This window comes from Podarcis erhardii, assembly GCF_964252035.2.
Source record: "Podarcis erhardii genome assembly, chromosome: 4".
NCBI classification, from domain to species: Eukaryota; Metazoa; Chordata; class Lepidosauria; order Squamata; family Lacertidae; genus Podarcis; species Podarcis erhardii.
The window spans coordinates 43,812,241-43,838,341 of NC_138508.1; the positions used below are offsets into that span (position 1 = coordinate 43,812,241).

Genomic DNA, 26,101 nt, shown 5'->3' on the forward strand with positions numbered 1-26,101 from the left:
AATCAGGGCGGCGGAGGCGTGCTGCCCCTGCTCTGCCTCCCCGGGCTGCGCTGCCTCCTCCGCCCAAGGCAACCCGGCTTCTATTTAAGCGCCGCGGCGGCTCCCCGAGACTCCCGAAGATGACGGCGCCTCCGCCACTGGCCTCCGCAGCCCGAGGCTCCGCGCCCGAGCGCGGATGGGAGAAGGCAGCGCGGCGCCCGGCACCGGCGGCTGGAAGGCTCGGCTCCCGCTTCTCCGGACGCTGGCATTAGCCGGTCCCGCGGCGGCTGCCATGAGCTGCTCCGACGTGGTGAGGCACCAGCCGCAGGCGACGTGCTGCCCGCCCCAGCTCAAGCTGCCCGGCGCCGTAGCTGCGGGTCCCGCCGCCCCCGCCGCCTTTCCTGCGCCGCCCTTCGCGCACAGCCAGCAGGTGAGACCCTCGCCGGGGGCGCAGGGGGCGGGACAGGCTCCATTCTAGGAGCGGGGTGGGAGAAGACCAGACGGGGCGGCTCAGTGGGGATGAAGCCAGCCGCTTCTCCGAGCGACTCTCCCGCTGGTTTTACACGTGTCTGCGATGAACCTGACATACTTGCGAGCCAGCTCGCCAGCTCATGCATGGCCCTGACTTCAGTATGTGCGAGTGACGGATGCAGCCGTCAGGGGGTGATGCACGTGTGAACGAGGCTCCAGCGTGCGCGATGTCTTAAGCTGTGCCTTGAGTATTTGTGCCTCTAAGCGAGTGTTGACATAAACGTCGATGTGCGTCACTCCTCGTATTTTAGGAATGTTTATGTCCTTCTTCACGGTCACCCGCTCTTTCTCGCACAGACGCCCGCTTTGTCTCTCCCACGTCGCAGGCACATACATTCCCTTGGGTGCGGCACACACTGCCTGTCACTACTTGTGACAGACAAGGCATCGGGGCTGTTTGCCACCACGTGTGTGTGTGTGTGTGTGTGTGTGTACCTGGGCGGGGGGGCGGAGTGGGGGACCGAGCCCCAGCCGAGGGGGGAATGTCAGGCGCGCCGGCCTGTGAACAGAGAGCACACCTGGGGGTCAGGGGTGTGGGGCGTGAGAGTGCCAGGCGGCGACTGGGACCTAGACGGAGCGGGTTTTCACGACCTCCCGCTCCCTGAAAGCAGCAGCAGAGGCGCTCCAAGACACCTTAGGATCTGACGCGGAAGTTTCTTGGCGCTTTCCAGAAACTCAGATAGCAGAAACCGACTTCTTCGACGGTGGTGCCCGCAAGATTGCCCCCTCTGGCGAGTTACCTCCTTTGCTCGTGACTGTGCGGAAGTGGGTCTGGGAGGGGAAAGGCGGCAATGAGAGAGGCGAACGTCTGGACCTCGGCGACGCGTGTCTGTGCGTCTTAAAAGCGCGCGCGAGAGGGGGAAGTTGGGCGTGCGTGTGAATATACTTGAGACGGCTTTGGACCCCAGGGTCTGGAGTGTATGTCCTTTTGCGGATTCCCGCCGAGTGACTCGGGTTGCCTCGACTCTGTGGCCGGACCCTTGCGGGGCTCGCTTTCTCGACAGCCACTCCGCTTGCGAGAGCCTCTCCAGGTAAGCAGGGAGCGCTTCTCCTCGGCCGCCTGCGCCCGTCCCCCGGCACCTGAGGGCCAGGGCAGCCCCGGCGCTCGGCCCCGCTCCTAGAAAAAATCGCGCAGGGCTGAGTCCTGGCCAAAGTTGCCCACGGGAAAGCGCAGGAGAGAGCTCGTCCGTGTTACTTAGGCATGGCGTCCGACGAGATCGCTGGGCGCAGACACGTTTGGGGCGCTGGATCATCGCACCTTGGTTTTGCTCATCTGGTTCCCACCCCTGAATTAATTTTGAATTAATGCTGGGATGGTGTCCTTAAGGAAGATTGCATTTGTACTCTGACTTCTGAAGGTATGCTTTCGAAAGCAAGCTCCATTGCTTTCAGTGGAACTTATTTCTAAGTACAATGGGATGCATTGCGAGATCTGTTTGTTTGGGAGTTAGTCTCGTTGATTCTAACAGACATACTCAGAACACAGTTGCTTTGGAGGGAGATCTTTCTGTCCATACAATGTAATTTGGGATTGTCCTGGTCAGTTGTAGGTGTTGCCCCGTTCAAGAGCATAGCCAGAAAGTCATTTTCGTAATTGCAGTGAGTTAAATGAGTCTGTATGTTGGAGCAAAAGGTACAACAGAAGAGTTTTGTGGTACTTTACGACTACCAGATTAATTTGGGTTTACACTTTTGTGAACTGAAGAAAGTCCTCTTTATCAGATGTATCTGATAAAGTGGGCTCTCTTATAAAAAAACTTATGCTGCAACAAATCTGTTACCTTGAGGTGCCACAAATCTTTCAGTAATCCTACACAGGTCAACTCAAAAGTAAGCCCTATTAACTTCATTGGGAGTTAAGCCTGTATAGGATTGCAACCTTTACTGTTTTAATTGCTTCATTTGGGTTTTTAATTGAGAGCATTGCTTTGTGAGTGTAAACAGTGTTATTTCTATACCAAGCATAATTCATTGTAATTAACTATAACAATGGCCTAGTTGTATGTTCTGCATATTATTACTATGGCTGCAATCCTGAACACATGTACTATGTCCTACTGAACACAGTATAACTTACTTCTGAGTAAACATTCACAAAGTTGCACAGTATGTCTAATTGGTGTGCAGGACACCTCACTTGATAAAACAAGCCCCAATACTCTGTTTTTTGTTACAGTGCTGTTTTAAAGTACTAAGTTCTTTTGCAGATCTAAAGGAGAAGAGGGTTGTTGTTGTTTAAAGACAGTCAAACATCTTGTTCTTCTAGTAAAGCGGCAAGGGCTGTTTTTACCCTTTAACTTAAGAATCTGATGTAACAAAGTAAATCAGGAAATTCTTATCAGGCTGACAGCATTTTTAGACTATGCTTGTGCGTGGGTGAAGTGGGACTAATATTGACTTGGCCCCAATGCAGTCATCTGAGAATACATTTTTTGGTTGTTGCTGCATTCCATAAGGTTTTATCATTATTATCCACAAAAATTGTTTTCTCCGTACATGGGAAGTGACCCTTAATACCAGCTTGCCTGGGAGACACAAATATGGGCTAAAATACAAAATCCCTTTTTCAAGTTTATTATTTCCTCTTTATTCATTGCCAAGGCAGTTTGAGCAATGCTTGGCTAACTTTTTCAGGTCCATTATACACGGACAGTAAGAGCGTGTAGAATTTGGGATGTCTTCCCATCACCATCATCATTGAAGTATACTGAAGTTTATTTTGCAATCTGGGTTATTACAGTTGCAACTGAAACCATTTTACTGATTTGTAGTTTTACTATTTAAGCATTCCACAATTTCAAGTATTATTTGCTAAGAGATCAAATACGAACAGATGCTCCAGTTGCTATCATATTTGGAAATGCAGCGTGGCAGTGGAAAATTTAGGGTTTATATACCTTAAATTTCTTCATCTCTACTTTTTCATTTTACAGTTCCAGGTTTTGAGCATCTTTTTTCATCTATGTATTTTAAAAATTAAGAAGTCGCTTTCTTTTTAGGAGACTACTGAGTCCTAGAGCGTAGCATATATTTAAGCAAGTAAATTTCTTTGTTAGCGAATTGTTAGATCTAAATTATTCTGTATGCCACCGTCCCTATGTTTTCCTGCCTTGATCTTTTCTCCTTGGGTTTTTATTTCATTTTTTCCCTATATGAATCTTAAAAGCGATAAGAAAACAGTGATTAACTTTAATTGTTGACAACCTGAACACAGGTATGCTTCATTGTCTGAACACAGTTTAGTTTAGGAAATACTTTACTTCTGTTTGGCATGTTCTCTCCCTCCCCCCCACTTTTTTATATTTCCAAGCTGGCAAGTTTGTAAAGAGGTGATTGTGCTCTTTTCATGTATTTATGGATTTCTGATTTAATAAAACCTGAGGGTAATAACTCTGATATTTCATAACATTGATAAGAACCCCAACTCTCACTGCTATCTAGCAGAGGTAATGTGCCTGGAGCAGCTTCCACACACTGTTTTCTTTGCTGGGTCACATTCCTTGCAGCTTTTGCTGCACACTGTAAAAATCTTCTGTGTATGGCACCTATGGCTGTATGCTGGTATGTTCTGACTCAGTCCAATATACATCCCTGATGGCATCAGCACAGTGAGGTTGAAAGCACTGGTTCCTTCTAGGGAGAAGAGGACCGAATCTAGCCTATCCTTCAAACAGGTGGCGGGCACTCTCAGAGCTTCACCAGCTGTGCTGGTCATCTGTTTCACAGGTGCATGTGCATAGATTTTAATGGAAGTGGACATGCAGGGAAATGTGTCTGGGGAATCTTTGGTCTAAGACTAAAAATTGTAAAAACAATCACACTTCCTTTACCTTTGCACGCTTGATGGTTCTAGAATGGCAACATTTGGAGTCAATAAAATTCAGAATACACTGCCAGTGATATTTTAGGGGATTTGGAATATTTGTTTGCCTGTGTAATATTTTATAAGCCCGTAGCAGGCAAAAAACAAACAAACCCTAAAACAATAACAACCCCAGATTTGGAAGGTCACGAAAATATTTTTGGTTGGCATGCTTATTTGTGGTATGAAAAGGTGAAAGTACATAAAGGTTTTACAAACCATATAATTAGGAAAAATTTGTATAGAATATGGGACAAATACAATTTTTTTATTGGAAACTAAAACACCACTTTGGCTTTCACCTTTTGAAGCCATAGCAGTGAAAAAGAAAAATATGCCGGAAAGTTGGGCAACTTATAGAAATTTGCTAAGAGAGGAGGGTGGAGAATTTAAATTAAAAGAGTTTAAGGATTTACCAGGAATGGTAACAAAATGGTAACAGCATCATTTGAATGAAATATTTAGAAAGGATATGAAGTGGGGGTTTGGGGAAGAAGAAGAAGAAGAGTTTGGATTTGATATCCCGCCTTTCACTCCCTTTAAGGAGTCTCAAAGCGGCTAACATTCTCCTTTCCCTTCCTCCCCCACAACAAACACTCTGTGAGGTGAGTGGGGCTGAGAGACTTCAAAGAAGTGTGACTGGCCCAAGGTCACCCAGCAGCTGCATGTGGAGGAGCAGAGACACGAACCCGGTTCCCCAGATTACGAGACTACCACTCTTAACCACTACACCACACTGGGAACAACTATCACAATTAGAGACATGTTAAATTGTAATGTTAAAGTGATGTCTAAAATGTACAAGATGCTCTTGGGTTGGGAGACAAAGGACGAACAAGTGAAATCTTCAGTGATAGACCGGGCAATAGATATAAGGCATAATATAGAAATCGAAGCGATTATAGAATACAGATATAAAATTTACAGCATGTTATGGTTTAAGTCAAAATCATAGAACATGCTATGTAAATGGTACATAACACCTAGTAGAATGGCAAAAATGTATAAATCAAAGTCAAATAAGTGTTGGAAATGTAGAGAGAAAGAAGGCACCTTTTTCACATGTGGTGATCTTGTTAAAGCTTACTGGGAAATGATGATATATACCGGTAATCAACTGAAAAAGATGTTTAAGATAACATTAGTAAAAAAAGCCAGAAGCTTTTCTTTTGAGAATTATAGGATTAGAACTACCCAAACAATATAGAAATTTATTTATGGATGTGACTATAGCTGCAAAAATGTTATTTGCCCCAAAGTGGAAGGATATAGAGGTCCCAACAAAAGTAGATTGGATACAGAAACTAGTGGAGTATGCAGATATAGCAAAACTTAGTGGAAGAATAAGAAATCAAGACAACAAACATTTTAGAAAGGAATGGAAGTGGTTTATTGAGTATTTACAAACAAACTGTAAACTGATCAAGACATTGGCAGGATTATCGTGAAAACCTGCAGTTTTAAACACATATATGAGATATATATGGGACGTGGGTGGCGCTGTGGGTTAAACCACAGAGCCTAGGACTTGCCGATCAGAAGGTCGGCGGTTCGAATCCCCGCAATGGGGTGAGCTCCCGATGCTCGGTCTCTGCTCCTGCCAACCTAGCAGTTCAAAAGCATGTCAAAGTGCAAGTAGATAAATAGGTACCGCTCCGGCGGGAAGGTAAATGGCGTTTCCATGTGCTGCTCTGGTTTGCCAGAAGCGGCTTAGTCATGCTGGCCACACCAGGTCCCTCGGCCAATAAAGTGAGATGAGCGCCGCAACCCCAGAGTCGGCCATGACTGGACCTAATGGTCAGGGGTTCCTTCACCTCTACCTAAGAGATATATATATATGAGAACAGATGATTAAAAGAAATTTGAAGTATGCAGGAAAGGGTGAAAATAAATGTAAGGAACCGCAGAAAGAGGGGAAAGGGAGTCGAAACTTGAAAATATTAAAACTATGGTTAAATAATTGTTATAATTTATATAAATGAAAATTATAAAAATAAAATAAAATAAAATGTTAATAACCCCAACCATGGCTTACATAAATCCTAACATAAACAACAGATTTAGACAGTTTCATTTTTTCCCTTTTCCCTTGGCTCTGTCTAGTCTGTTCTGCTTTTGGTGTTGACAAAATACAATGGGAAAAGAATTCCAAATTCATTTTCTGTTAATTATAATTTAATCATGAATATTGCAACAAGCTGATGTTTTCTGAACTAAAATTGTACAATAGATTACTCACTACTTTTGCCTTGATCATGCCAAAGTGAACTTTCAGATCCCACTGATTTCAATTGGGATGCTTCAGCACATGTTTAGATATTTTTCCACTGAACCACTGGTATGGTGAAGTGTACACCTTTAGACTGCAGCATGCCCTAGATGAACAACCTGTGGCCCTCCCAATGTTGTTTGACTATAGCACCCATCACCCCTGACTATTAGCCATACTGGGTGGGGTTGATGGTAATTCCTTTTGCATGCTTGTTAGGATGGTTCTTATGATAGATTGGAAAGAAACTGGCATTCATTTCCCATAGGCAGCAATGGCCAACCCTACTGCTTACCTGCTACTTACCGGGGTTGGCCATTGCTACCTATGGAAAATAGGCAGTGACTAAATTGCACTAGATTATGTCATATGCTGTACTTAGAATCTCTTGTTCCATATCCCCGTATTTACTTACTTGTCATGCCTGCTAACCAGGTGATATTTTAAATGCACAGGCTGCATTTAATTGGTGGGAAGGGGATGAGGGGTTGGGGCATGCTGCTGTAGGTGGAGAAAGGAAGGAGAAAAGATGTTAGAGGAGGGCCAAACATTTGCAATCGCCAGCAGATGGACATCAGCACTGAGCCAGACACATTTGGCCTGTGGCCTGACCATCCTTTTCATACCAATGCGAATTTATTCATATCAACACTCACAGGAAGTGTGCTTTAAACTTTGCTGCCGATATCCAGTTATGTCTTCAACAATTTCTGACACTTCACCTCATCCCTACGAAGTTTTATAAGCATTGATCCAAGCAGTGGCAAGAGAATAATCTGAAACCGTAAACAAAAACATCAGTTGGTTATGTATATAACTGGTCTGCTCTTGGAAGGCTCTTTCCTTTAGTGGAGGCTTCCGTAAATGAGAGGTGGGAGGAAGAGAGTTTTTGCAAATCACACCTTTCTTTTATAACTGCCCCCACCCCGGTCACCTCCTGCAGTGCTCCAGAGGGCCTTCCAACATTCTGGAGCAGATTTCTGGTGGGCACAGTGGGCTGCAACAGGGAAGGCAAATCATCAAATACTGCTCCCCCCTCAGTTCATGGAAACTTCTGCTAGGTTTAAGAGCTTTCCAAGAGCTGAGAACCACAATAGGCTAAAACCTGTATTTTTTTGTTTCCAAATACGATGGCATTAAATGCCTCCTTTATGAAATATGTCACACAGTTTGAAAAAAGGTTGTAGTTTAAAATTCCCAGTTGTGTAAGTTATGTGAATGCACAGACTTAGGAATTTTCAGGGTGATTGCATTCGACATGCAATTTGTACATCACTATTTGTAAATGTCTTTCTCTTTAAACACACACACACACACACACACACACACAGAGAGAGAGAGAGAGAGAGAGAGAGAGAGAGAGACAGACAGACACTTGTTCTTGTCCTTTTATTACTCAGTTCATTTTATTGGGGCTGCAAATTGAGCTTGTCCTATTTTTCATCACTGGAAAGGCTTTAAAGCTTATGGGGATCTGTTTTCAAAAGCCCCAGGATATCTTTATAATATGGGGATGGACTGTATCTCAGTGCAAGGGGGCATGTTTTGCATGCAGAAGGTGCCAGTTTCCATCTCCAGTTTAAAAGAATAATGTAGCAGGTGCCAGGAAATAGCTGCATTGAAGGGGGTTGGACTAGATGACCCCTGGGATCCTTTCCAACTGTGCAATTCTATGAGCTACTCTTCTGCAAGGGGAGGTAACATAGTTTGGTGCTTTGTAGTTTAGAAAAAAGATGAGTAATAGAGACCATGGGCATACGTTTTTCTTGCCGTCCCACAATATCAAGGCATGGAGTCTTCCAATGAAGCTGATCAGTCAAATACACACAGTTAAATTTTGGAATTTGTTACCACAAGCATTGTGATGGTCACCAACTTTGATGGTTTTGAAAGGGAATTAGACAAATTCATGGAGAATTGGGCTGTCACTTGCTACCAGTCATGATGCCTATATACCTTGAGGTTTGGAGTCAGTGAGGAACCAAAACAGGCGACGATTATTGCCTGGCAGGCTAGATAGATCTTTGGTCTGTTTTTGTAAGGTGTTGTACCAGTGAGGCTGTGTTTAGTGATGGCAGAGAGACCTATGGGGGAATAATTCCTAGTTTTGCTCTGTGGCATCTTTGCAAGATGGCTTTGCTTATTTCTGCTATGCAACATGGCGTGCCCTGCTGCTATTATGGTTCATGCCACAGATGATGCATGGTTATGCTTACAGCAATGTTGACTCTGCCCTATTGTTGCCACTTTGCTGACAAAGGGTCATCTGTTAGTACTGGTCAAATGGCACGGGTTGCAATAGCAGCCATCCTATGAAATGCACTCTCAGAACTCTCACGTGTGCAAAGGCTTCTCCATTCATTTTAGTCGATTTATTCATTGAAATGAATGGAGAAGCCTTAGTATGTACTCACATCAAGGTGCTTGGAAGAGGACCATAAGGAATAATTTGCTTTAAAAGTGTTAGTAAAGTTTATTTTATGGCTAGGATTTTCCCATCTCTTGAAGGCTGCCAACAAAAATCTAACTTCATAACATGAACAACACTGAAGCTCAAAGAGATGTCTTAGGAATTGTCCTATTGTGAAAACTTATGGGGGGGGGGTGGAATTCATTTGGTTTCTGTTGCTTGAAAATGTATATTAAGTAGTACCCTTTATATACATTCTATGTATGTAGAGAAAGTTTGCCACTAGGCTGGTAAAGTGTTAGCATCTCAGGATAAAATAGGAATATCAAAGATTCAGCTTCATTTTCTAAAATTAACCAAAATAACTTTCAGCAATAACTCTTGGGATGAGAAACAGGAAAGATTGAAATGCAAATGCAGTGAGAGAGCCTTGACAATGAAACGAAGAGCATTCCTGCATAGAGCAGCAGCTCTGGATATGAGTTTTAATTTCCTGAATTCCACCTACTATATACAAACGCTAGCAGACTTCCAGGCAGTAGCATCTGGATCCCAGGAACAAGTTTCCACATTGTCCCCTTGGCCTACCCTTCACATGTAAATTTTCCTGGTTTGCCATTTGAAAATGATCTCAATAAGCTGAAAACTCAAATGGAATACAATAACAATAAAATGAAATCTGCAAAGGGCAGTCAAACTGTTACATTTGCAGGGAGTGTAACGACGCCCAAACTGGCCCATGATGAAAAATAGAGATGATAATGTATGACAGTGAACACTGCAAAGCAATTTTCTTCCCGTTGTTTTTGCTAATATATTGCTAATATATGACACAGTTTGCCATGTAAGAGGGTGTGTAAACTGGGGGTGGGGGTGGGGTGTGAGTACCAAGGGGCCTGGAGGAAGAGCTACATTTTGCCCCCAGGGCTGTAGTTGCTCACCCTGTTCTATTGTGATGTGAGTAACAATGTGGTATTTCTAAGAAAGTGAAAATACTAACTTTTGAATATGGGTCATTGTGATGCTGCTGAGCTGAAGGAAATGAAATAAGTGAAAGTTATAAAATGCTGGACTCTTCCTCTTTTGCATACTCTCCCACATCCTCAGATCCATTTTCCCAGCCGCTCATGTGCCCATGTTCTTGAACTACAACTCCCATCAGTTGCAGGCAGCATGATGTGCTGACTAGGTCCTATGGCAGTTTGCAGCCCAAAACATCTGGGCAGCACTAGGATGGAAAAGCCTGGGTTAAATGCTATTTAACAGACTACTTCTATGAGAGCCTAAGAATGGTGGCAAACATTGTGCTGCACAAAGGGTGAAGGGGAAGAATGGGAAACACTAAGGGCTTATCCATACATACCTTTTGCCCCACTCTTTTCAGGCATAGGTCGGCACCTTCAAGCTCCGTGTCCCACTGCCCCCCCCCATTTTGCTCCAGAGCTTTCCCTGTGAAAACTTGCTCAATCGGAGCGAATGTCGGTTTGGTATTTCCACAGACTAACATTTGCTCCGATTGAGCATTAAAGAGTAGATTTTCAAGGGGGAAGCTCCAGAGGGGAAAAGAGTGCTCGGACCCCGAGCTTTAAAGCACAGGCTGTACCAGTGGATGAAAGGTAAGTGTGGATAATAAGCCCACAGAGAGCTGAGTTAAAAACCTGCAACCTTTTTGATTGCAGAGTGCCTGAGGATGGTGTAATGCAAGCAGGGACAATCTGATGCTAATAACAACTCCTTCTGCAAATAAAGGGGAAATTACTGAGGGGTGGAGTGACTTAGAACAAACATACCATGTGAGCCATTCCTGCTGCCTGCCACCACCAAGGAGGGGGGTTCATCCGTTTGCCAGTTCCTGGAAGCCCCTTACTTCCCAAACTATGGTCTGTGTCTAATGCTTAAGTGCCAGTTGTCGCAGTTAAGAAACAAAAGCACAAACTGCCATGAACCAAAATATATGCACAACAAGTTCATATGAGAAAGGGGAACTAATAGCCCTGGATAATTGACATATGATAGCAGAGTGGGAGAGGAGGTAAGACAAGAATCAGGTGGAGACCAAAGCAGAGGAGCCTCCACTTTGGTGTATGTGTCCTGGTCCCCCAGCCAACTAGCTCTGCATGAGCAAGTCAGCCAAATGCTGAGGCCTCCATAGCAGGTGGCATGGCTGGCAATTGTACCCTAAGATGAACAGCCACTGGTCATGCAGCCAACAGTCACACCCGTTCCCTTCTCTCCCCCATGCTGGGCACAAAGGGATGCTCACTGCCAGAGGGGTGTGGATCTGGGCTTCTTGGAAAACATTCGTAACATGGAACATCTGAAAAATATGTTCCATGTAAAATTGATCTTCACACTTAATTTATTTTGACATTTTCGTTTGATTTGACAGTAAAATTGTGGAGAGATACGCAGAGGCTTTCATCATCCAACATTGGTTTTAATTATGTTTCTTCCCCCCCCCCTTATGAACTTTAAAAGGGTTTGTTTATCTCACAGCAATCTCATCACATTTAATCATCTTTTATATGCAATGTTTTTATAAGTTGGTGTTATGTAAAAAAATGCAGCATTTGCTTGAATGAGGGAAGAGCACAGATTTGTTTTGTATCTTTGGCAATGCTTAGACTCCCCCTCTCCCCGCTCACAAATGGCTCGATTCTGCTACCCACATCTATGTGTAGCATCCTCCTCCTCCACAAATGATATCTAAGCCCAGGAAAGCTATGACAAGTGGAGGATAGTGAAGAATGCCTAAAACTGAATTATAAAGCTGAAATATTTTATAACGCTTTCCGCTCATAAGTTAGGGTTGGGAAAATCCATCACTTGAACAAGAGTAATAATTCATCAGATGGCTGATTGAGGAACAGTGTAATACCATTAAAAGCATGGTTATCACAAGGAACTCCTGCTGAGTTCAATGCAAAGCTGCCAGATAGGTGTGCATAGGCCTGCACCATAACAGCATGAACTTGAGCCACTTGAGTCATTTAAAACAAGAACCAGCACAACTCTGTTGGTAAAATGCAAGCATAGTCAATGCTGAGCCATCAAGTTTTAGTTAGACTACAACTCCCATTAGCTTGGCCAGAATGGCCAGTGCTGAGGCATTATGGGAGTTGTCCTCAAAAACATATTGAGATTCCTGCATTGCAGGGGTTTGGACAAGATGACCCCAAGGGTGCCTTCCAACCTGACAGTTTATGAGTCTATGAATATCTGGAGGATGCCTCACTGGCCACTGAATAATGGAAGGGATTATGTTTTGATTTGTGCATTAATCTTGGTGGTGTTTGTTAGGTCAGTTAATTTCATTTGGTCTGCATTTCTACTTATCTTCATCCCTATATGACGCAATATGGATGACCATTCTCTGTGGCAGGCACTTACAGAATAGATAGGGCTGGCTACAAGTAAATGTATAATAATATAAAATGTATCTCCATTGCCATACGTTAAATGCATGTTTGTTTCTGTGGTCTGTACTTGAAGTTATCTTACTTTCTTTCTTTCTGTTTTTCCTCCCTTGTACCAGAGTAAGCTAGCTGTATACAGCAAGATGCAGGAATCTCTGGAAGTGACCCTTCCTAATAAACAAGAGGAAGATGAGAAAGACCAGCCTACTGATATGGAGTACCTTAACTCTCGCTGCGTCCTTTTCACTTACTTTCAGGGTGATATTGGGTCAGTAGTGGATGAACACTTCTCAAGAGCTTTAAACCAAGCTAGTCGCTTCAGTCCAGAGACTGCCATTTCCAAAAGCAAGACAGGGCTATGGAGAGGTAAGGTTTATAAGCAAAACTTGGTTACATCTCATTCACTTTATTCCTTTGGTTTTGTGAGCACACAAGTTGGGTTTTATATACGCCTTCAGGTATACATTCTTTTTAAAAATTAGGTTGTCATACAATACCTGGATGGCAGGACACAGATACACAAAAAGCTGACCTTCAGAACCAGTGTTACCCATGCAGTCTGATTAGCCACATGCAAAATTTGGAAATTCCTGGGGAAAATTAGGAGAGGAATTCAACATCACACTATTATGATTGTTCCACTAGTGTAAGCGTTATTCCTTATCAGATGGAACAATCTCTCCTGTCCTCCTGCATGCTGTTATAGTGATTCTCCTAACCCAGGGGTGCCCAAACTTTTTTCAAAGAGGGCCGGATTTGATGAAGTGAACACGCGTGAGGGCCGACCAAAGTTACTGAGCTTTTTTAAAAAAAGAATTTAACTTGTTGAGCTTTTTTAATGATTTGACCCCAATAAATGAACTGCCACAGGGGCCAGATAAAACTGGCCAGGGGGCCAAATTAACAGACTTTGGACATGCCTGTCCTAACCCTTCTAGAGCCAATGGGGGGGAACCCCTTTGCACTCTCCTCCTGAATGCTATTCTGACGTCTTGCATTGGCTCCCACTAGTGGAACTGTCTGGTTGAAACCAGCTCCTACCTTTCACCATGAAAAGAGATATGATGCAGGAAATCTGTAACTAGCATTTTCTTCTGTTCTTTTTCTTAACTAGCAGCCTCGTGCAGTGGCTTTGATAACTAGAGAAATAGTACTTGGAGAGAGTGCAAAACCTGCTTCTCCGATGCTATTTTACCTTTCTGAATTGCCCCTCCCAATTGTAACTAGAGCAATGGGGAAACCATGCAGGTACCAGACATGTTAACTGCCCCCCTTTGTCCAGCTCCACTTTTCAAATCTTCAGAGCAGAAATATGGGGCTCCCAATTGGTAATAATAAAACCTACAGGGAGATCCTATGCTTGTGGATTTTATGTGTTGCGTTGAGTGTGACTCTCACATTACAGAATTAGTCTCAGAGAATGGGAGGTTGCCATGTGGAAAATTCTTTAAGATTCACACCTTAAAAATGTCACTTTCCTGCAAGATATTATAGTGTGACAATGCAGGAATTGCTATCTTATCATCATGCTATATAATTTGGTGGGTGGATAAGCATCATGACTTCGGAAAGAGCTGGCCGTTCCAGACAGATGGGATTGCTTAGTATTACAGAATTAATGAAAACTGGAAAATGAAATGGGAGTGATAGTTGGGGTGTATTTGGTTTTCTCCAAGCAACTGAATACTACCTGTCAGGGAACTGACATCAGAGCGAGAGGCGGAGGCAGGGCTCCAGAGCGATGCCGGAGAGGGGACCAGCTGGGGGGAAGGAATTCAGCGTAACACCAGCAGAGAAGAGAGGGAGATGGAGGAATTGGCCACAGGGCTCCGAGACCCTTCACCAGAAGCTAGTGAAGAGAGCGCTGGCACGCCCCAGCCTTCCCCTTACTTGCGCAGATGAGTTCCGCGCAGGGAACATAGGCGGAGACTTGGTGTCAAACAGCTTTTATGCTGGAAAAGATTCAAGAAACGCCCACTGACGGATTCTGCAAGTGACTAGCAGGTCACAGAGGGCGAGCTGTGAGCCTAAGCATGGTTGGGCAAGCAATCAAACTAAACTGAAGGCAATTTACGCACAAGTAACCCCCTTACAACCATTACACTACCAAAATGGGTAAAAACAGTATCAATATTATCAAGTCAGTTAAGTACTTTATTGAAATCTCAAAACCTAAATCAAAGAACATATGAACACTTAATGCCTGAAATGATTGTGTCCTGCATTTACAGCTGAACTATTACATTGTTGAATAGCTTTGAGAAGGAACTGCACTCCTCTGGCTATCTTTAGCACAAGTGTGGGCAGACTGCAGGCATATTGTATCCACTTAGGGGTTTGTTTGTTTTTTGTTTACTAAAGCCCCATGATCCACCCTTAAGTTCTTTATGCTTGGCAGTACAATGAGTGTGCCATTTTGTTGCTGCTACTGCTTAACAATTAGGAGTGATAAATCCTTTCCGATTTACTGCAGTTACATAGAGATCTACTGGTAGATGCAGATTTACCTACTGCCACCCCTGCTTTAGCATCTTAACTAGCCATCCTAATACAATTCTCAGGTGACTCTCACCAGAGAAGAGATGATTTCTAAGAAATTAAAAAAATATATATGTAAAAATGCCAAGAGATCACCTCACCCAGTAAGGAGCATCAAAATTGTTTTTTTCTGAGTTTTTTTGCTTAAAAACAACAACCAAAAGAGATTAAGAAGTTGTCTCCAAGAATTTGGTTGTGCAAGAGGTGAAATGTTTATGAATTGGGTGTGGAAGCATGATGACATTTCACAAATATTCAAGAATGTTATTTTAAAGCTCTACAGACCTAATATTCTCCATGCACATTTAGCACAGAACAGAGGAGTGCACTTGTATCTCTTGGACGCTGAACACCATTTCCCATCAGTTATATGCGAAGGCAAACTTAAGGTCTCCAGAGTTCCCTAAGGAGGGGAGAAATGGATTTGACTGTGTTGCTTCCCTTTCTGCGGTTCTCCTTCCAAAGCCTTCATTTTCTGCTGAGCCATCCTCATCAGAAAGTACGCTGGGCTAGATAAGGTTTTTCTTCAGGGCATCTTGGAGTTTTATTGAACTCAGGTGTGATAGGTTCTAAGTAGAATGCTTAAGTTGGTCCCTGCACAGCTCTCTACTGGGATACATACAGTAAGGGCTTCAGTGGGGCACATGTATATTTTTTGATGTACAGTTGATTAACTTTTATTAAAATTGAAGTCTTTTTTTAAAAAAAAATAAAAATAAAAATAAAAGGCCAATTAAGAAATCCATTGAAAATTGTAATTTTTTAGATATGAAAGCTCTTTAGCTTAATAAAACAAATAAACCTTTGCAACTGCCATATATATATATATATATATATATATATATATATATATATATATATACACACACACACATACATACACACCCCCCCCCACTGAAATGTTCTTATTTTTGTGATATTTCTGTGACTTTATTTCCTCACCATCAGCTATAGGTATACTCTTCCATGGCAACATCTCTAGCTTCCCTTATTTCCCCCCAAAGCATCTTCCTTTCTACTTTACTTCAAACCAAGGTTTGGACAAGAATACTAGTAGTATCTCTGCCAGCACTATCATTACATAGTAGAATCATTTACCACTCCTTAGAAAGATGGGATTTAAAGTATGTGATTTCATAATATAATGGCATTGGACTTGAGCTGTGCTTGAATTGCAATCTGCTTAGTTCTAAAATCAGCTGTTTCCACATTAAAAAATTTGCTGATTTAGACACTAAAGTGGCCAGCTACTTACGCCCTTTTCGGTGAGCCCTGGGGTCTAAAAAGAATTTTAATAAAATAGAAAAAAAAACATGCACAATAAATCCACAATAAACTTAAGAGACGAACAGCACAGAAACCCAAATACAAAAGCAGCGCAATGAAACCAAAACCACAAACTGCTGTATAGCAAAGAACTTAAATAGCCCTTAAATGCATATATTAAGACTGCCACTGTGAATTAAATATATATATCTTAAAAAGGCCTGGAAGAACATAAAAGTTGTAACCATGTGAGCTTCCCTAGGGAGAGCATTCCATAGTCAGGGGGCCACCACCAAAAAGGCTTTCTTTCTCATAGTTGTCCTCCAAGCTTTAGATTGAGGAGGCACATGAAGACGACTTTCTGGCAGGGTCCAGTTACTTGTGCTTTCATCAACATTTTTAAATAGTTGTCTATGGAACTTACGTTCATTTCTTTATTCATGTTAGCAAAGCTGTTTATTATTCAAGATCCATGGAAGAATTTATCATCCTTTTGATGTTTCTTTTAAAAGAGAATGCAACAATCGCAAGCCAGAGGAGTGGTTTCCCAGCTTCGTTTTGGACCAGTTCTTATCAAACTCCACCTCCACCATGCTTAAGTGGAGTTCATCATGACTTTCCTGTTACTGCACCAGGCACCTTCTCAGCAGCAGATCCCAGCAGCTGGCCAGGACATACTCTGCATCAGACTGCTCCACCTCCTCCGCCGAGTATGCCAGAATCTTGGCATTATCCATTAGCATCTCAGGTGAGCCCTTCATATGGATACATGCATGATGTATACATGCACCGCCACCATCCTCATGCACACATGCATCATCATCACCACCCGACTTCGCACCTTGACCCACGGTACAGATCTTTGCTGATGCCTTCAGTTTGCGCAGGCAAGATTCCTCCACCACAGTGTGATGCAACAAAGACAGATCCTACTGCTGTCTCCAGTGCTACCTCAGCATGGGCAGGAGCCTTCCATGGAACAGTTGACATTGTGCCAACTTTTGGGTTTGACGCAGGTAAGCTGCAGCTTTCTCTTCTACGTGGTTCGTATGTTAGGAAACGTATGTCGTAACCAAGCAAATTCTCAAGACCTCCACTAATTCGGGTGGGGGTGGGGACTGTGGCACTGCAGATGTTGCTGGGCCCCCATCTCCCATCAGCCACCATGGTGAGTTATAGTCCAAGACCAACTGAGGGGGTCACAAGCTCCCCACCCTGATTCTTTCACCTGATCTGTTTGATATGAATCCCTGATGTAGTTAGAAAGGGTTGAAGTTGCAAGAATGCTAAGATTTGCAATGATGATCTTGAAGAATTAGTTCTTTACTCCCACTGAAATCATAAAGCAGACAAAACATATAACACACTTAATATAGGCAAACAATCCCAAGGTTCAGAGCTCTGTTGTGTGTAGCAAAAATTTAACCACAAACATCCTGTTCTTATATAAAGTCAGTAGGAACCAGATACTGGCTTACTTGTTTTGCAGTTCTACATACCCTTCCTTGTTCCTTTTTTCAAATTAGACAAATTTAGGATTCTTCTTTCTGTAAGCCTGCAATGAATCTGGTTTCTTACTCAATCCTGTTTGAGAATGAGATGTTCTGAATTCACTCAATGTGGACTCAAGAGATCATAAAGTGTTTTCCAACCCAAATGTTATGTATAAAACTTCCCCAAAACAACCCAGCATAAAAGAAAGCTGTCATTCTACAGGGCAGTCTTCCAAATAAATTTATTCCAAGCACAAAACACTTTTTCTCAAATTACTTTTATAGATGTGGCTCTGCTGCACCTATACAATCTCATTTCAGTGCTTTGAGATGCTCTCTGAATTGGAAGACAAAAGTTTTTCCCTGTGAGCTCCATACTTTGTACCATTGGAATGACATCTGGTCTCATCCATTACCCTGCTGCAGACATCCCAGCAGGTCTAGCTAGCATTTGAACCACAAAGAATTGCATATTAAGTATACATATCACGTTATCTTGTGGTAATTCAATATTCATTCTGTCTCTCATGCATTATGTTTCATGGTCCCTTGAAAATAGATTAAAGTGGTCACTTGTGTATTGCTAAAAAAAGAAGCTATGCATCACCAAAAAAGAGGACACAGATTTGCATTTACTGGATTGGGTAAAAAAGGTAAAGGATCCCTGGACAGTTAAGTCCAGTCAAAGGTGACAATGGGGCTCATCTTGCTTCAGGCCAAGGGAGCCAGCATTTGTTCACAGACAGCTTTCTGGGTCATGTGGCCAGCATGACTAAACCACTTCTGGCACAGTGGAACACCATGATGGAAACCAGAGTGCATGGAAATGCTGTTTACCTTCCCATTGTAACAGTACCTATTTATCTACATGCACTAGTATGTATTTTGAACTGCTAGGTTGGCAGAAGTTGGAACAGAGCAATCCGTTGTGTGGATTTGAACTGCTGACCTTCTGATCAGCAAGCCCAAGAGGCTCAGTGGTTTAGACCAAAGGGCCACCACATTTACCTTTACCTATACTGGTTTTATGTATAAATACAAATAATAGAAATATAATACATCTGGGAAAGACTGTGGCCAGGTGATCATTTTGCCTGCTCAGTCTCCTGTCTGGATGCTAACTGTTGATGAGAAATAAGTTACCAATCTATTGGTTCTTTACCTTTAAACGTGACATGAGTAGACAGACAGCCCTTCAAATAGAGGAGGAATGGGGAACCTTTGGTCCTCCTGGTGTTGCTGAACTACAACTCCCATCAGCCCCAGTTGTAATTCAGCAACCTCTGGAGGGCCAGAGGTTCCTCACACATTAAATAGAGGACTTCTTCATGAGGACTGTCCTCTGACAGCCCTTCAAACAGAGCCATCCTCCATAAAGTATGATACACAGCCATCCTAAAATGGATTTAGAGTCAAGCTGGAGCTGTTTCTTGAATGTGTACCAACTTTCATTCAGATATCTTTGTCTTCAAGGCAGATGTCATTACCACAAAAAAAAAAAAACCCTGAAGATCCCAAGCAGTCAGGTTAAATCAAAGGCCTTACTTGGCGTAGGTAGTAATCTGTAAATCACTCCTAACTGATAGAAGGGGTAAAGGCCCGGCCTGCTGTTTGTCTCCCAGCGGCTGGTATTCAGCATCATACTGCCTTTGATTGGAGACATTTCATTTACTTAGCTATCAGTAAGTTATGATATGTGGCAGGTGAGTTTGCAGCTGGTTTTGACTTGCAAAGCTTTATGCATCTCAGGAGCCTAATATGCTCAAGGATCACCTCTCCTCACACAAGCCACCTCAGATCCTGTGATCATCATCTCCATGTGCCCCCTCCATGGGAGGTCCAGAGGGTGGCATCCAAAGAACCTTGTTCATTTCCCAGAGTGTTTGAGCACTTGTGCCTGTCTTTTTACACATCTAGTGGAGAACACTAGTATAACTCAACTGTATCAAAGGGCAAAGCAGTCATTGCTGACCTGAAAAGTGAATTGGGGGGAAAGGGGCACATGTCCCATGAAATCACTCTATAGAACTGGCCCATACAACTGCATAGCTCATTCAACTGCAGTGAGCCCTGCCAGCCATGGATCTGAAAAAAGTGGCTTATTCTACTTCTCCCAGATCTGGTGTGGAGAAGTGGCAGAACCTCAGGCTAAACTTACTGGTTTAGGACCTAGTTCAAGTGATGCTTAAGCCAAGGGCAGATTGGGCAAAAGATCGAGGCTCACATATAATGTGTAATTCTTGTTTGCCTTTGCCTGTTAATATAGCGTAGCAGACTACAGACTTTAGCAAGCAATGCTACATCTTAAATTGGTTTTCCTGTACTTAAAAATAAAACTGTTGTTCCAATTTTCAGACTGCAGTTTTTGCCATCAAGGATAGGAAACCCACCCAGTTTTTTCTATACAATTCTGACATTACTGTTTGCAAATTTAATATAAGAGTTTATATGGGAAATAGTACAGTAGATGGCTCTCACAAGTATACATCATATATATATATATATATATATATATATATATATATATATATAAGTTGTACCATTCACATAGTATTAGATGATAGTCCGTTTCTTTTAGAAGGTTCTTTGGATTTGGGTTTCAGTGAACAGTGCAGTGCAAATGCCCTGTCTCACATTCTTGAACTAACTGCTACAACCTAGCAAGCTTCATTCTCACATTCTCCTTTATCGGGGAGAGAGTAAAACAGCACTGCTTTTGCTGCCTCGGGACATTAAGAAAAAACAGCACAGCCGAATCCTTAAAAGATCTGGGCAATTTTATGGCCATTAATTATGTTTGCAGCTGTACAGATGACACAAGAGTAATTAAATTTCATGCTCCAGGATGTAAAGTGATCGTCTGCTATGACTAGGAGCAATTGTTAGCCCCTTCATGGGGTCTGCCTTTTGGCAAGGTGTATTTATGAGCAAATTTCAGCTGTCTATGACTCTTGTCATAGAAGGCAACATAAAGGTGCATCTGATAGCAATTCCAGTATTCCTTGCTGTCTAGACAATTGGATTGTCTGTCCAAGGCTGAATAAGGAATCTTATTTTAAGATATATTTTTTTAAAGGAAAGGCTCAAAAACCCTGAAAGGGGCTGCAATTTGTTCATGGGTAAGTGAAAGTAGGAAGGAAATGAATTAATATTTTGGTATGGGGGTTGAGTGAGGGATGGCTCTGATTTAACTATTGTTATAAGAATAGAATGCTAATGGCCTGGTCCAGCTTTTCCGTTTCAGAGCTTGGGTACAGGGGTCAAAACTGAGGATGCATCGTCAGTGATAGATCCAGTCCATAAATGCATGCGTAACATTTAATTATGCATGCAGTACTGAGTTCAGGTTTACCTGGACACAAACATAAATGGTAATGACCATATTATAGCATGCCATATATTAATCAATTAGCGATAAACAACTACCTGACATTCAGAAGACATCTTAAGGCAGCCCTGTTTAGGGAAGTTTTTAACGTGTGATATTTTACTGTATTTTTGGTTTTTATGGAAGCCACCCAGAGTGGCTGGGGAGGCCCAGCCAGATGGGCGGGGTATAAATAACAAATTATTATTATTATTATTATTATTATTATTATTATTATTATTATTATTATTTATTATTTGAACTCAGGGTAGGCTTTCCCCACATATGTAAAACAGTGACAAGTTCCTGTGCGTTTACTTTTTATTAATCCTTTAGGGATGGAAAGATGGTGGAAGAAGAGGAACTTGTGGCTCTTTAGACATTGAACTAAAAGTTCTACCACCCCTGCCCATTGGACTGGGGCTTGTGGTGTTTAAGTGCTCCTTACCGTGTTCATTGCCCTAATCCCAACAGAGCTAGCATGTAGATGTTATATGCAATTGTGATGACTCATAGAGAGCTTTGAAATGTTATGTCCACTCATGGAACACTGCCTGGGGGAAGGGATTTCCACAGTCTACACAAAAGATCTGTAACCATTGAATAAACACTGGGGCTCAGGGAGAATTCACACAAACATTTCTGACTGAAGCAGCTGCTCCAGACTCATCTCCCCACACCCAATATTCACAAGTGGCAAAGTTTTCTTTTGAGTCTGCATCAATACAGGAAAATCTCTATTTACCTACATCCATAATGATTGAAAATGAAAACTAACATTATCAGGGACAAGATTCCGTGCATATATCTCTATCTATCATCTATCTATCTATATCTATCTATCTCACTGAGCATTAATGAGGGAAAAAAGTAAATTGTGTCTTTTAAGACTATGAATTTGCTCTCAAGAATCACTGCCTAGATTACTCCTAGCTCCTGAGAAGGACCTATTCATTAACTGAGGATGCAGCAGACCAGATATGAATACCCTTACATAGCCTTGTTGATGTTAAAAGATTACAAAACTACACGTAAATTAATCTGGGCCAGTTCCACAAAAGTATAAGGAAATGATTCAACAGTAAGAAATTTCAAGAGTGTTCCCATCCTACCCCCTTTAGTGCAGGAACTTCAGCAGAATCTTTAATTTTACGTAAATGTTTTTAATAACTTATTTTATTAAAAGGCAAAATAGAGAAAGAAATATTGATAAAGAAATATTGTTACAGCAGGTTGAGATCAGTATAAGGTTGGACATTATCAAGGAACTTGTATGTTCCAAAACATTACAAAAAGGTACCCATTTTTTCATAATAATATCACAGAAATATTTATGTTTAATTTATTAAGATAGAACAGATAATTGTCTCTTTGCTTAAAATTTTCAATGATTGTTAGTGGAGTCATCTTTTTGGCAAAGTTTTTGGGGAAACTATTTTTATTTTTTTAATGCATTTAGGAAGTTGCTCGTTTTCATTGTCTCTTTCAATTTTTTATTGCATTGGGCAGCCTTTTATATTACATTTTGTATTCATTTACTGTTTTGTTCTCCTATATGTTTTTAACAACGAAAAATAATGGGGGGTGGGGAGGCAAAAGTGGTTTGAAAGGCACATTTCTGATGGGGGTTCTTCTCTTATTAGGGCTGTCCAAATACATTTTGCTCCTTGAGGTGAAAGACATGTTGAAGCCTCTCTTCATTCCATGTAGAAAAGTAGGTCCTTTGGAGGATGTGTGGCCAGTGCATCTCTTTTCAGTCCTTGCCCCTCAGGATCTGAGGTGGCCACTTTACTTAGCCTAATGGTCAGTCGGTTGGCCAGATTTTATCCTACTCTCACCTCTGGTCAAGCAGGCAGTGCAGGTTTCAGAAATAATGCAAAAATCTGCCAAATGTGTGTACCAGAAGCAAAAGTGGGATGAATGTACATGCAGTTCTTCTTCTTTCAGACTACTTTAAACTGAAGTTTATGATGCATCTCAGGCACATAAATGTCATTTCTTAATGAAACCAAACCAATGTTTATGTCAGATGATTTAAATCAATATGTTTTGAGTCTAGTACAGTACTACTTATTGAAATTGGACGGGGGGTGGGGAGTCAACTACAGTACAGTCTATCACAGGTGTAATTAACATTTGTCCCAGAGTATGATCTGATGGTGCCTGAGGCCACCACCCAACTGAAGCTAAGCAGGTATGGGCGATGCCTGGATGGGTGACCACCTGGGAACCACGTGTATGTTGCCTTAGGTTTCATGGTGAGAGAAAGGTGGGATGTAAGATGATGACTGATTAATCAAATTAAGCCACTCAAACAATGCAAGTTTAAACTTATTTCCTCTTCCCTTTCAAAATAGGCATCCAACATCAGGACAAAAGTAAGGAGACATCATGGTTCTGAAGTACCAAAAAATGGATTTTACCAGTAACCAGTGTTAAAAGAGTTCCCATCTTGTGAAGGAGATACTACAGTATTATTATGTTTTACTGTTTCTTCACAGTGGCAATAAACATTATACTAAGCAGATGATGAGCAAACCAGCCATATGTTTTTTTGGATGGAGCCTTTACCTCCAGAAGGTCATTTTAAAGTCCCAGGACAATAAGAAAAAAATCGAAAACCTTTCTTTTGTATATCATTTGTCATCTGAGCCTGCTAAAGCATTTCTCCAATCTAACTTCTCTATGCTCCTTTTAACAGTGTTTTGCTTAGATGTGTGCCATTGTCTATATACTAACGCATACCCTTGACTGTCAGGAGAGACCTAGCTTTGACCTAGAGTCCTCCTTCAGGAATGCAGTTTTTGTAGTTCTTTATGCATCTATTTTTGTAGAAATACAGAAAGTTTGCATCAGCACTGGTGGGCTATTTTAGAACAATGTATTTTTTAAAATTTAAAGTTTTGAAAATTTTAAGTTCTGTTTTAAAGAACTTGCTCTCAGAGACGCACTGGCAAATCTTTTGAAATGCATAGGTTTTTAAATGTCTGATGTGGTTGTATGAGATTTTGTTGTTATGACCTGAAGTATCTTGTCATGATCAAACGGTTCAATCCCCCATATATAACAACCCCACAAGATCTTGAATGTACTTTGCCTTTCGCTTAAGCAATTGTTCAAATGTAAAACAGTGTCTACGGCAGTGATCTTTCGTTGAAAAATGACTATTTGCTTTGCTGCTTCTGATGACAACTTTGAACTGGGTACCTGATAAGAATATGTTGCAGAAACAATGAAGTACAGACGCTTTTAACTGAAATCCTAAACAGATGGGTAGCCTTGAGCCTTTAAATTAATCTCAGCTGCAGTGTTAACATGACAGTAGCTGAAGAGAGATGTAGCACCTTGTTGCTTGAGGTACATACCCTACTTTCCTGCCAACCTCCACCTATAACCTGCTAGAACATAGAGTGGGATTCCAAGAGCAAGTTTAGGTGTGTTCAAGGGACTGTGTGCACCATTTAATTTTTCACTGTTTTCCTCTTGAAGGGTAGATTGATTTAGAAGATCTTTCCCTAGCCATACCATTCTTTGGATCCAGACCAGAGCTAGCCAACAATTGCACTGGTCTATGGAGCATGTTAAATGCCTTGCACAAAGACACTAGTACAGTTGTCTGAGTACAAGCATGAACACAGCACAGTAAGCTTTCACTGGTGCCACAGTTCTGGGGACAGCACCTTGTAGCACAGCTAGGGCCATTTCTTTGGCCTGTTAGCTACTGTGCTGTTCATAGAAACAGGATCTTCACTGAAAAAAATCATTGAATATCAATGGGGCACACAAATAGGTATCAAGACTATTAATTACCTAGCTTATAACCAAACATACTACTATTGGGCTGGGTTGGGTTTTTTTTTTTGGGGGGGGGAGTGATATTTCCAATGAACCATTCTTGTGATGAGGAAAAAAAATCTAACAGGAATTATAGAGTCTGAAGCATATTTTGCAAGTATTGATAGGTCGTGGGGGAACCTTTCCACCAATGGCTTTTGCATTCTGAATCGGCCCCTTTTTGGTGCAAAAACTTTGTATATTCCAAAAAAATCAGTATTTTCAAATCCTGGAATAAAGCTACTCATTTTCCACAATCTGGTGTCAGCTGGCAGTCCATTGAGTGCCGGCTTCACTACTCTTCAATACAAATAAATTAGGAAGTCATTGGCTAAACCGAATTTGCCCATGGATCCATAATCAGCAAGACATTTCTAGAATATGTGCTAAAGTCAAACCTGTGGTGAGATTCTTCAGTAGTCTGAGGTCTAAAGCAGGTACATGAAGCAGCATGAATGCAAACATGACTTATTAGGGCTCGTCTAGACTTCTGCTTGTGCCACATTTCTAGGCACGGCTCCAGCCTTTAAATTTCTGTGTCTGAACATTGGTTTTGCTTGTTTGTTTTTTGACCTGGTGCTTTCCCCGTGAAAACCCACATTATACCACTGAATCAGAGCCAACAGCAATTGGGTTTTCCACAGATTACCATTTGCTCCAATTCGGCGGTAAAATGTGGGTTTTCCCAGAGAAAGAGCCGGGGAAAACACACACACACACACACACACACACACACACACACACACACTGGACACAGAGCTTTAAAGCACATAACTGTTTCCGGAAAGCACAGCACAAAAGGAAGTCTGGATGAGCCCTAAGTGCTACAAACTGCTGCTTCAACTTGAAGGAAATTCCAATGCAGGGAATGTTCCTCCTGATTGGATAAATAAAACAAAAGCTCCTTGTTGTGTGCAGTCTTTTTCTTCGATTTCTTTGGGATGGTGGTTATTACAAAAAATAAAATACATTCTGCTCATTTCAATTATGTGTAATGCAGGAGTTGCCAGCCTTTTTTTTTTTTTTAACAGGAGTTGTGCCTATGGGTGCATTAGGATTTCTGAGTGAGTGTTATGGGTTGTGCACCTCCTGACCACTTCCCCTCCTCTTCCAGATCAGTGTCTCCCTGCACCACA

At 42.0% G+C, this 26,101-nt stretch overlaps 1 protein-coding gene across 3 annotated transcripts; it reads left to right on the forward strand.

Moving 5' to 3' along the window:
• VGLL3 (vestigial like family member 3) lies at positions 1–25,672 on the forward strand. 3 transcript variants are annotated; one of them, XM_081858539.1, is made up of 4 exons: positions 1–409; positions 12,587–12,833; positions 16,784–17,287; positions 23,489–25,672. In XM_081858539.1, the coding sequence occupies exons 1-4, from the start codon at positions 176–178 to the stop codon at positions 23,530–23,532; spliced, it is 1,029 nt and encodes a 342-aa protein (XP_081714665.1). In that variant the 5' UTR covers positions 1–175; the 3' UTR covers positions 23,533–25,672. The 3 variants fall into 3 exon arrangements, with proteins under 3 accessions (XP_081714665.1, XP_081714667.1, XP_081714666.1); XM_081858541.1 differs by having other exon boundaries at positions 12,725–12,833; XM_081858540.1 differs by lacking the exon at positions 1–409 and adding an exon at positions 1,427–1,541.
• Positions 25,673–26,101: the final 429 nt, after the last annotated feature.